The 12,856-nt window shown below is 40.1% G+C and overlaps 1 protein-coding gene across 3 annotated transcripts in view; it reads right to left on the bottom strand.

The window, feature by feature from the left end:
* The window catches only part of UMAD1 (UBAP1-MVB12-associated (UMA) domain containing 1), a 250,859-nt gene that overhangs the window by 213,476 nt on the left and 24,527 nt on the right, over positions 1 to 12,856 (bottom strand). For all 3 annotated transcript variants that reach the window (XM_060157078.1, XM_060157080.1, XM_060157079.1), the window contains exon 2: positions 8,723 to 8,822. In XM_060157078.1, coding sequence (XP_060013061.1) covers positions 8,723 to 8,822 — 100 coding nt within the window. The remainder of the gene's footprint in view (positions 1 to 8,722; positions 8,823 to 12,856) is intronic.

Below are 12,856 nucleotides of genomic sequence, written 5' to 3'. Positions count from 1 at the left end.
CCTGATGGTCTTAGTTCAAAGAAAACATACCTCAGAATTGCTCTGAAGAGTTTACAGGTATTAATCTGTCAAATAATTTTACCTAAAGTCACTCTAGATGCCTTATGGCTAAAGACAAAAAGAGTCATGAGCCACTCGGAATTCATATTTATGTAATTAACAAAATGCTTCTCAACTGCTTCATTGATTACAAAAATTTTTTTAAGTTTCCAAATATATTACTTTACGAAACAAGATTTCATTCCTTAGAATTCCGAAGCTTTCTGCTCTTTATTTAATGTTTGAAAGGAAGTATGTTCAACCTAGAAATTTTGTGGTTTTATTTGCTTTTTTATTTGTTTATGGCTCAACTGCAGTGGAAGAGAAACTGTAACTTTGTATTTTTGTGAGGTCTTTTTCAAAGTGTCTTAACACATTATTTGATGGTATACAATTACTAAATTATAGAGAGTGAACTGCAGTGGTTCTCAGCCCTGCATGTACACAAGAACTATCTGGGGAACTCTGGAAAAAAAATACCAGTGTCTGGGCCAAACCCCAGGCCTGTCTAATCAGAATGTAGGGATGAGGCCCCAGCACCAGCATATTTTCAAAGTGCCCCCTAAATCACAAGAAGGTTAGATCCTCTGAGTTAGAGAGACAGATCCCTAATTTACATTTGAGTCGGCTGAGTCCACTGAGCCCCAATAAAGCATGAGTGACTTCCTCACAACTAACTGTGTGCAACAGAGGGCTCAGTTCTGCTTCTCAGCACAGTGGACACCTCTCCCCTGCCCCATGAAGCTCCCTCTCACCCTGCACCCTTCAGGAGACAAGGCAGGGTGGTACACCCCACACAGAACAGCCAGGCCTTAATGGCTTCACCTCTGAATGCTGCTAGATTAACAGATGAACCAGAATTAGGAATCAACGAATGTGAAAATTCTGTCAATTCTACCCATTAGACACATGACTTCACATTTCTTATTGGGAAAATAAACAGCTGCATGATGAAGTTAGTTGAAAAATCCTGGCACACCTCCTTTAGAACTGAAAGGTCAAGGGTAAAAACACAAAGATTGCCAAGTAAATTCACTGCAATTTGAGTTTTTCTGGATATCACAGTACATGGGGGTAAAGAGTTATTAATAGGGTCAGTTGCTTTTTTAATCCATAAACACCATTTTTTTAAAGATTCATTATACTTCTGTTGTAAGAATGGGGAGTAAAAATAGAAAGCACATGGTGAAAATCTGTTTACTTTTTGTCATTGTTGTTTTAATTAAAGCCTTCAGTCCTAGACAGAATCAAAGTGACTTACTGTCCCTTATGTAAATTTTTATTATACACAGCTAGATTTCCACTTTTAAATAAAGGAAAGAGTACAGAGATGAAGAGATTATCTAAAAAGTTCCATTTAAAAATGTGATAGTTTAACTTTAGTGTGTATACATGGTTTGACTGATACCCACGATGAGGAATTCAGTAGGAGACAATCTTAAAAATAACCGACTATTTCCCAAAATCTCATTTATCATTTAAACTGGAAAACAGAAGGTGAGACTAAAGTACATATTTTAATATCAATACTTAAAAGATGAAATCCAAGCCACTGTGAATTACTAAATTCTAATTCTAAAGTCAATCAGTTTTACAAAATAATTAGCTTAATGGAAACTAGAAGTTCTTATGCCCTACTTTAAGAAGCACGTGCATATTCTGAAAAACACAATAAATTTCAGCTGTACTATAACCCCATTCCTTTAATCTATATAATAGTGTTTGTCCAATTTCATTCTGCGTGCTCCAGAGTTATATTCAATATCTGGTCACCAATGTTAGTGAACACACAACAGTAATCCAAATTATTCTTTTTCATTTTATTTTCCATGGGTTTTTCCTGTCGCTGTTATTTTTCCTTTTTTTCCTTCTTTTTTTTTTTTTTTTTGCTGTAATATAATAAGCTAATTCATGCCTTTCTCTTAGTTTTGGAAAGTTATATGCCAACATCTAGGCAACAGATACCCTTTTTCCTAATTTAAAATAACTATGAGGTTGCATACTACAGTAGGAAATTTGTAATCAACCTAAAGATAATGTCTTAAAAATACAATTAAACATGTCATAACAGAAGTAAACCCTGGTAATTACAAATAGTACCAGCCTTTCTGGGGTTTTAAACAGTAGTATAAGACTAAGAAAAATCGCCACCCAGTGATGCAAATGAAAACTGCAATTTGTTTTTGTGTAAAACGAGTACCCTAGAGGATTACTACAACTTCATTACTGAATGAAAGAATAGTACCTTCTTATGAGACTAGAAACTAGTTACCAGGGAAAGGATGTTTTTCTACAAGGCTTTTTTTTTTCTCCTTATTATTATTCAGCATGTTCGACATTTTACAAATGCTAAAAGCTTTGCAAACCTTTACAGGGAAAAAGCTTTCTGTCCATAAGTGAGCTAAATGTGTACAAGCAGCCCAGATATTCCTATTATCAATAAAAGTGTCCAGGCTCTGCCTGGACCCTCAGTTTCAAGTCATGGGGTGTTGACTTCAGCAACTCAGCAATGCCATCTAATAACTGTGACCTAAAACTTATTTGTGTTAAGCAGGAAGGCTTGCCTAGGGGAAGAGGTATGCTCAAGGTGGGAAAAATGATTTATACTTTTAACAACATAATTTAACCTTTTTAGAAATACATTATAAAGGCCAAGTAAGATGATAATCTAACAAATTCTATAGAATCCATATTGATAAGAAGTTTTGGTATAAATATAATCTAAGTCTTTACTTAGTTGTATCATTTAGAAGTTAATAAACACACAAAAACACTTATATACACTTATTTTCCTGCAATGTATCTATTGTACATAAGAACAAAGAAAGCTATGTGGATACATAACCAAAACACACGTGTCAAAGTATGGGGTCATGTTAATAAAAGTATTTCATATCTACCATTTGACCTACTTGGTACTTTTCAAAATATTTTACACAGTATGCTCTGAGACTAAGCAGATACTATATATGTCAATATAGAACCATATGATAAAAAAAGCAACTTAGAACAAATCAGTTTCTTAAAAAAAAGAGGTTGCCATCATGTTTTTTAAGATAATTAACTATATTCCTAATAATTTATCCTGACTTTTATCAGTCAATTCAGTTAAGGCCTTAACTGCTGAAGGATATTTTACTAATTAAACAATGTATAGTTGTCCTTAGGTTTCTGTAGTACCCCTATACTAAAACCTGCAGCAGCTCAAGTCCCTTTTATAAAACGGCATATATGTGCATGTAACCTATGCATATCCTCCTATATACTTTAAGTCATCTCTAGATTACTTATCATACCTAATACAATGTAAATGCTAGGTAAATAGTTGCTAGGCATATAGCAAATTCAAGTTTTGCTTTTTGTGGAACATTCTGGGGGTTTTTTCTTTCAATATTTTCAATCTGCAGTTCGTTGAATCCACAGATGCAGAATCTGTTGATATAGAGGGCTGACTATATACCATCTTCCAACCTCAACTTCATTAAGGAGATTAGAGTTTTATGCAATAGTTTTGAATACTTAAAATATTAAATAGTGAAAAGTTTGGGGCAGCCAAAATTAAAGCCAAACTTTATGAATAATAATACAACCAACCCTCTTTTATTAAAAAAAAAATAAAAAGCACAGCACTTTGTCTTTTAAAAATTAATGAACACAATTTAGATTTTTTTAAAAGAGCTTAAAATGTCACTAACGTCTTAAATTTTAAAATGATAATATGACCTTTTTTTTTTTAAGTGATGGAGGGCTTTCCTGGTGGCACAGTGGTTAATAATCCGCCTGCCAATGCAGGGAACACAGGTTTGAGCCCTGGGCCAGGAAGATCCCACAGGTCGCGAAGCAACTAAGCCTGTGCGCATGACTACTGAACCTGTGCGCATGACTACTGAGTCTGTGCTCTAGAACCCGTGAGCCACAACTACTGAGCCCGCGCGCCACAACTACTGAAGACCGTGCGCCTAGATCCCCGTGCTCCGCAACAAGAGAAGCCACCACAATGAGAAGCCCGCGCACCGCAACGAAGAGTAGTCCCCACTCGCTGCAACTAGAGAAAGTCCACCCGCAGCAACAAAGACCGAATGCAGACAAAAAATAAATAAATTTATTTTTTAAAAAAATGATGCATAGCTTAGTGGTTAAGAGGACAGGCTCTGAAGTCAGAATGCTTGGGCTCACTCCAGATCTGCTCTATGTAAGCTAGAGGAACTAGCTCTAGCTTTTTAGTCCTTCCCTGTATGTGGAGATAACACTACCACTTCACTCACATGGTTGTTCTTAGCACATTACACACATTAACTCATTTAATCACCTCAGTAACTCTATTGGGTTGGTACTGTTAACATGCTCATTTTCTAGATAAGTTAAATGACACCCAGGAAGTTTCGTAACTTCCCCAAATGATGAAGGGTATCAGATATACCAACCCAAAATGCCACTTTGGCATAAGAATTATTTTGAGCCAAAGGCACTTGAAAAACAGCAGATGCAGGAAGGGCACTCTGACCTCCCCTTTTCTTCCTGAAAGCAGGAGATTAAAAAAAAGAAAAGAAAAGAAACCGATAGAAAATGCCAGGAAGAAAGAAACTTTCTTACCACCAGAGATGGAGAGTCAGGGGCAAGAGAACTCCACAAAATCAGAGCCTGTTAAAATAACCCTCATCTTCCTTTAGTATCCCCACATATTTTAGTTACTTTTCCACAACTGCCTCTTTGCTCAACCTGGTATATGAGAACCTAGGTTTGGCCACCTCTTTAGGTCTTCATTCTCCTGTGGGGGCCCTCATGTACATGTAAAAATCCTTATGCTTTTCTTCTGTTCATCTGTCCTATGTCTATTTAATTCTCAGGCCCAGCCAGAGACCCTAAGAGGCAAGAGGTAAAGTTTTGCCTCCCTTACAAGGGAAACTCCAGTAAATTGTAGAGCCAGGATAGAAACCCAAGGGGTCTGGCTCGAGTCAGCATTCTACCTGCAACTCACTGTAGAGTCTCTGTGGTGCTCCTGAGAAAAAAGGGAGATGGTGTTACTGATGAAAAAAGAAGAACACAGGAAGTGAGAACCCAGACATGATGCTGACTGACAGCATCAAAACTTCAAGAGAGTAACTAAGATCACAGAACAGTAGGTACACAAGGATTTTTCATGGGAAATGGTAGAGGGCAGTGGAGCTTTGCACCTGGGAAAAAATAACGCTAACCAGAGACAAGCATCAGCAGACATGGCAGCTGAAGGACCAGAAGCCTTCAGCCAACATTTGGGAGTCTGCTCTTGCTTGGATCATCTGAATGAGGGTGTTCTACCAGCGGCACCTGAAATTAAATCACAATCCTGGGACTGGGAGGTAAGTGATGCCTCACCATGATTTCCCAACCACAAGACTACGGTACAGGAGTCAACACCAATCCCGCTTAGTCGAAGATGGCCCTAGGAAAACTCCCTCAAAATACAGCATGTCAGCTTTTGGGAAAATGCACCATTATAGCTTAGATATATCAGATGGAGCAGCTGGGACATGAAAGCATATGAGAGTAATTAATTGCTAGAAATTCCCTCAAGCATTAGCAAATTTGGACATTTCTGTCTTCTGAGGCTCAGTTAAAGACCACTTCTTAAACGAGTCTTTCCTAGGAAGGAAAGGTCCGTAACAGAAGCTTCACAGGCTAAGGCAGAATACCATGGAAACGGGGCCCCTGTTGGGCTAGTTATAAGACAGGCAGTGAAACATCTTCATGTTACAAGCTACCAGACATTGAAGGAGATTTTAGAGAGAGCAGCACCAGGGGTTTTTTCAGTTGTGGTTAAAAGTTGTCTCTGTAATGCTGCAAAGTGGCAGGCCACAGAGCCAGAGAGGTGAAGAAGACGTATCGAGAGTTCACGAAGCCCAGCTGTAGAAGCTGTATGTGCTCTCAGATTGTCAGTGCACTAGACCCACAGCCTTTGAATGCCTACTTGATAACAAAGAGAATAAGGTGGATTTCTAATCATGAAACAACAGAAAAGAGCACAGTTCTCTGCATATGTGTTGAGATTACAGAGGTGTTCTAAAATGAAGAATATAGAAAAGAGTTTGGAAAACCAGGCTTCGCTGAAGCAAATTTCTGAAAGAATTTATTGTGAAACTCCTGAAGAGGCAGAAATTATACAGGAGACTAGAGGCATCCCTGAAGTTTTTCTGTTAGTGGGCTTAATTTAGCAGGTAAAAGGGAAGCAACGCTGGCAGCGTTTGAAACAGAAGTTGGGGTTGACAGAGCCAGTGCTGACTTAGAAGGCAAGGCACAATTTCTGACACTGTAAGAAGGGCCAGAGGAGCAGTTGTGCCCATGGCACCCCACTTTATCCCAGTCAGGAGGCTCCCCAGAAAAACCACCAACCCTGGTCCGACTATGCCCCACTACTTTACCTCAGACGTAGGGGATCTGGTCAGAGAGAAAATAACTCTGACCACTCTAGTTACTGCCCCTGTCCCAGGCCACAGGAAGCAGACACAGAAAAACACACAGGCCTGCCAGAATCTGACTGTGGAAAAGATGGGATATTCTACGGTAACATTCAGCCATGAGGAAAACTCTCTTCCGGTCTCCCAGAGATTAAGGCCAAGAAACAGAAGAGGGCCAGAGGGGTAAAATCCTTGCATCCTTACTGTGAGAGACCAGATCCTAAAGGAAAGGGCTCAAGAGGCAGAGACCCACCCACCCACCCTTCTGAATGTGTGGGGTCAGAGGCCGAGAGGGCCTAAGCTGAAGGTTCAGGATTACCCGTAAACCCAAGGAGCCATCTTCTACTCCTCAAGACACGCAGACCATCTGCCAATGCCAAGGGACTCTGGGATGACTGGGCCAAGATGAAGACAGAAGAGATAGGAAACCAGAATCTGGAAAGGGAGACACCTGAGAAGCATCGCCAGAAGCAAACACTCTATGAGTTCATGCAAATCCTCTCAGAGAAGGAGTGAAGTTGGCAGGAGGAAATCCAGAGTAGAAGAGGATGCGTTTCACAAGGGGACATTGGGCTTTGGCTCCTCCTCACCACCCTGTTGGTAGAGAACTGCTGGGAAGAACTATCTAAAGACTGCAAATCTCTTCCTTGGGGGAAAGACACAATGACATGAAGGAAATGTTATTTTTCAGAATTCCCCTTGGGAAGAGCATAGTATTTGGTTGAAAGAAATATTTTTTAAAGCCACTAAAATCTTTTTCTGTGTGTGTGTGGTACGCGGGTCTCTCACTGTTGTGGCCTCTCCCGTTGCGGAGCACAGGCTCCGGACGCGCAGGCTCAGCGGCCATGACTCACGGGCCCAGCCGCTCTGTGGCGTGTGGGATCCTCCCGGACCGGGGCACGAACCCGTGTCCCCTGCATCGGCAGGCAGACTCTCAACCACTGCGCCACCAGGGAGGCCCCACTAAAATTTTAATAACTAGCAGGTATTAATTTTATAATAGAAGATAAACTAGTCTTAACATTTAGGAGACACTATATAACATGTTTAGATTTAAAAGTGTACTTCAACACTGTTGCTGGGAATGTAAATTGGTGTAGCCACTATGGAAAACAGTATGGAGGTTCCCCAAAAAACTAAAAATAGAACTATCATATGATCCAGCAATCCCACTCCTGGTTATATAAACAGAAAAAAATGAAAACACTAATTCAAAAAGATACATGCACCCCAAAGCTCGTAGCAGCACTGTTTAAATAGCCAAGACACAGAAACAACCCAAGTGCCCATTAACAGACGACTGGACTAAGAACATGAAGTATATATATACACGCACATATATATATACATACACACACACACACACACACACACACACACACACAAAGGACTATTACTCAGCCATACAAAAGAATGAAATTCTGCTATTTGCAACATGTATGGACCTGGAGAGTAAATATTATGCTCAGTGAAATAAGGCAGACAGAGAAAAACAAATACTGTACATCACTTACATGTGGAATCTAAAAAGTAATACAAATGAATGTATATGCAAAACAGAAACAGACTCACAGATACTGAAAACAAACTAGTGGTTACCAAAAATGAGAGAGAAGGGCAGAGGCAAATTAGGGGTATGGGATTAAGAGATACAAACTACTATATATAAAAAAGATAAGCAATAAGGACATACTGTACAGCACAGGGAATTATAGCCATTATCTTGTAATAACTCTGAATGGAGTATAGGCTACAAAAATATTGAATCACCATGCTGTACACCTGAAAGTTATTACAATATTGTAAATCAACTATACTTCAATAAAAGAAATAAATGTACCTCGTTCAGCAACTATTTATTGGATGCCTGATTTAATTTTTGATGCTAATTTAAGAAGCAAGGCTTGGTGCTATTTATAAAACAGAAATTGAATTTATCAAGGATTCATCAAGACTTCTGCTTTTTCATAATTAAAAAGGTTGACTAGCTTATTGGATAGAAAAAATAGGACCATTTTACAAATTGAATTTGAAGGACACATCCAAACCAACGTACTGTATAAGAAGAGTCTGACTTGATGACAATATTTTAAGTGATTGATGACCTATATTTTTATAGATTTCATATACATAAACTAACTTTGGAATTAATAGGAAAATGTTTAAAAATCAATCATATACTTTTCAAGTAATCTTTTAAAGGAAAAATAATTCATCTAATTATGATATTGTTTCCTAAAAAGACTCACCTAAAAGGACAAATCCATCTGCTTCTCTCTCTGGTACCAAGGGCTTTTTAGATTCCGGAGGCTTTCTGAAGAAGTGAAACATTGCTGCTTCCTCCGTTACCTGAAATAGAAACACTATATAATAACAAATTCAGATGAAACCATAAAACTCTTACCCTTCTTAGTAAAAAGCCAAATACAGGGACTTCCCTGGTGGTCCAGTGGTTAAGAATCCGCCCTCCAATGCAGGGGACATGGGTTCGATCCCTAGTCAGGGAACTAAGATCCCACATGCTGCAGGGCAATTAAGCCTGTACACCGCAACTACTGAGCTCACATGCTCTAGAGTCCGTGCACCAACAGCTAGAGAGCCTGCGTGCTGCAACTACTGAGCCCATGTGCTCTGGAGCCTGTGCGTCACAACTGGAGAGAACAAAGAGCCCTCGCTGCATTGAAAGATCTCACGTTGCTGCAACTGAGACTCAATGCAGCCAAATAAATTTTAAAAGCCAAATATAAAGATATCACAACAATTACTTTTAGGAATTCTATTCCCAAACTTAAGAACACAAGCCCTCTCTAGGTGTCAGAAGACAAAACCAGAAATTAAGGAGCATGGACTTCCAGTTTGAAATACTGTGTTCATCCTCTCAATTTCTGAACATGCAGGAAATAACCCAAGAAATCTCTACAAGTAAAACTAAAGTCAACAGATAACACCAGAATCTTGAAGGATCTCACTAGCCATAAATTGGACACTGGACCGAGGAAAGGGGGGAAAAAACCAAACCCTGTCCAGGTTTCTTGTCATGCCATAACTCCCTTAAGCCTCATGAAATTAAGGCCACCTGAAAAAAGAAAAGAAGGCACTACAAACACCCTGTAGAGCTGGTTATCTGATTCAGACACTCAAGGACTGTATTCATTGTAAAATTGTAGCCAAATGTAAATTCCCATCAGTGCAAATATCTGTGTTGGTGAGATTATTGTGCACTACCCCCAACACACACATACACACACACAAACACACACACACACACACACACACCCTCTCTCCTCTGTGTCCTCCCATCTTTGTACATTCAGCTTTGTACACTCAGGCAGGGCAACAACTCTTAGAAAACAACTGGGAAGGAAGTTGAAGGAAACTTGGGAGGACATGTCACGTTCTGAGTTGCTGTAAGTAAAGCAATATAAGAGACAGCAAAGAGGGCTTCCCTGGTGGCGCAGTGGTTGAGAGTCCCGATGCAGGGGACACGGGTTCGTGCCCCAGTCCGGGAAGATCCCACATGCCGCGGAGCGGCTGGGCCCATGAGCCATGGCCGCTGAGCCTGCGCGTCCGGAGCCTGTGCTCCGCAACGGGAGAGGCCACAGCAGTGAGAGGCCCGCCTACCACAAAAAAAAAAAAAGAGAGAGACAGCAAAGAAAAGTTCCTGGTGGCAACAAGTGCCCCACATTTCAGTTTCATATATTCCACCCACCAGAAAATCAAGCAGGGAGGATAAGTAAAGATTTTATCTGAGCAAGATGCTTCTAGAAACTGAGAATTGCACCAGGATTTGTGTAGGTCAACCTGCCCTGAGTTGTAGATCGGAGTGGATGGTAAAAGAGCCAATTTGTTGACAGAAAACACATCTAGCAGGTTTCACTTTTTAAAAGAAAAAAAAATGGAGAAGAAAAACACAAGCCATGTGAAAAAGAAAATATTTCAGTAAAGGAAAAGGAATCACCTCTGAAATCCTCAAAGGCTGAGCTTACTGGATATAGTGATGGAGCCAAAAGAAAAGTCTGGAAATAGTCTGGCACCCTCAAGAGAGTACAAGGAGACATGACCTGTATGAAACTGGTAAAAACAAAAACCAAAACCAAAAAACTAAAAAAACAAGGTTAGATGGAAAAGCAAAAGGAAAAGATGAAAAGACAAGGGATGAGATGAAAAACATAACTAAGATAAAGAGAAACCCATGCAAGAAAGAAATGAGATCAGAAAAGAACTGGTTGGTTTATAAGCAGGAATGTAAGACAATAAAGTTCAAACTCAAAGACTTAAAAGACTGGAAGAAGCAACTAACTTCTCAACCCCAAACAGTTAAAACTAAAACAGAGAAAGCCTTTGAAGGAACAACAGATGATTAAAATTCAATCTGGGTAAGGATCAAATCAAGGATATAGCCATCACACCTGATACTAAAGCCTCAGCCTGGATGAATGTGGCACTCAGTAAATTCTTAGGCTACAATGGGTCAGGAAAAAGAGACGAAGGGGATCAGTGTCCAACTGAAGCCTCGTAGAGAAAAGATACCTTCAAATAAATAAAGGGGGGGGGCACATTTAAGGGTGAAAGAGATGAGAAATGTAGCAAATCTAAGAGTTACAGCTAGCAAAAATTGTAGGTCTGGCTACAGATACATGAAGCTGATTATAATCAAATAGATAAGAAGCCAACAAAATTTTTGGAGAGTTGTGCTGCCAAAACAGCTACAAGTCTGAATTAAAGGAGGACTTTGACTGTTGGAAGTTTACAACAATGCTGCAGACAGGAAGCTGCCAGAGAAAACTGCTCAGCCCCCAAGGAGGGTCTATTCTCCAATGCCTACTTCAGTGGTAGCCAAGGAAGTTACTGGAAAAGGAAGACACTTTGGGTGGGGTGCCTGGAGAACACGGGACTGGGGGCGGGGCTCTCCTGAGAAGCAGAATCTGGGCATAATTAATGAACATTCTCCAATCCCAGGCGGGGATCCCCCAAAATGCCTGCTCAGTGAGATTCCAGAATTGCTACCACTCGGTGACTGCTGTGTATCTCCCATTCCTCCCCTTTCTGGATGACAGTGGTTTGGGCAGTTATTTTTCCCAGTTACCACAGGGGACAGAAGGGACAGACTGCTGGTCTTTTTAGTTCATGAAGTCTCTACAACAAGAGGTGCCACATCTGGACCTGATGAAGAAATACTGAACTTAGAGCATGATGCTATGACTGAATGGGGCCATTTGGGTTATTGCCCTTGGGGAGGGGTGAGTCACTCTGTCTACCGCAGGGAGAGAGAACTGAGTATATGGTGACCACGGAATCATTAGGGCCATTCACTGGCTCTCCACCTTATATCAGGAGACATGTAAGAACTGCAGTTTTCTACCCTCCTTGGAGGTAGGTGTGGCCATGTTGCTTGCTTGGTTCACTGTGTCACATGCCATTAGAGTGCTAGAACAAGGAGCTTTGTGGCCACAGAGAGAGGCCCTTTAAAAAGTGGCTCCTTTCTAACATATAAAAGAAAAGCCTTTAATAGAACGACTCAAATTTCCAATACCTTTTCATGTCTGGCCACAAGACAGAAATGGAACAAACAGAAATCACAAAAGCGGTTCTGATGTCATTCTCAAGCCCCCCAACGTTTAGATACGTTGTTATAAAAGCCAGACCAAACTCAGCTGTAGTGCCAGAATCCCTTTTGAATGCAAATATTTTGTAGAGAACTTATGATTCAAATAATTAAGTGAAGCATCTAAGTTTTTCATGACCTAAAAAAAATCAAACTTAAAGAATATACAGTCTTAAATAGGCTGCAGCAGGTTACCAACAGTATGACTTATGTGGCAATGCATAATATTACAGTTTGTCACTTTAGAACATTATAAAATTCCAAACATATCCGAGAAGGAGAGAGAACTTAGGTTCCAAGAGTCAAGAAACATCCACGCACGGAAGAAACAGGTCAGGAATAGGAAAAAGGTAGTAGAGACAGTATAAAAGAACTCAGAATGGCAGCAAAGACTAGTTTGCTACAAACATCCATTGGTAACTGCTCTAAAATGGTTATGAAACTACCAGTCACCCTCGCACCTGTTATTCTGCCAACCTGACCATTGCCTTAACTCCTTCCTCTACAATAGTCACCTCATATGTGTTTCCATGGGAACGCTGTGCCAATTTTACAAGTCTTGGGATTCCCTTGCACCATCTATACTGCTGCTGACATTCATGATTCATTCCATTAGGGACCTAAGTAAGTCTAACCATACATATAGCTTTACAGTAATCATTCCATGCATGAAAAGACTATGTCCTGAGACACTAAAATCTGTAATCAAATTATCTTTATACCATGATATTTTTTGTACCATTGAAAACACACACAAGGTGGTATAAAAATTTATCCC

The sequence above is a fragment of the Lagenorhynchus albirostris genome, chromosome 8 (assembly GCF_949774975.1).
Source record: "Lagenorhynchus albirostris chromosome 8, mLagAlb1.1, whole genome shotgun sequence".
NCBI classification, from domain to species: Eukaryota; Metazoa; Chordata; class Mammalia; order Artiodactyla; family Delphinidae; genus Lagenorhynchus; species Lagenorhynchus albirostris.
Note: the sequence above shows the minus strand (reverse complement) of the source record. Positions and strands in the feature narration are given on the sequence as shown.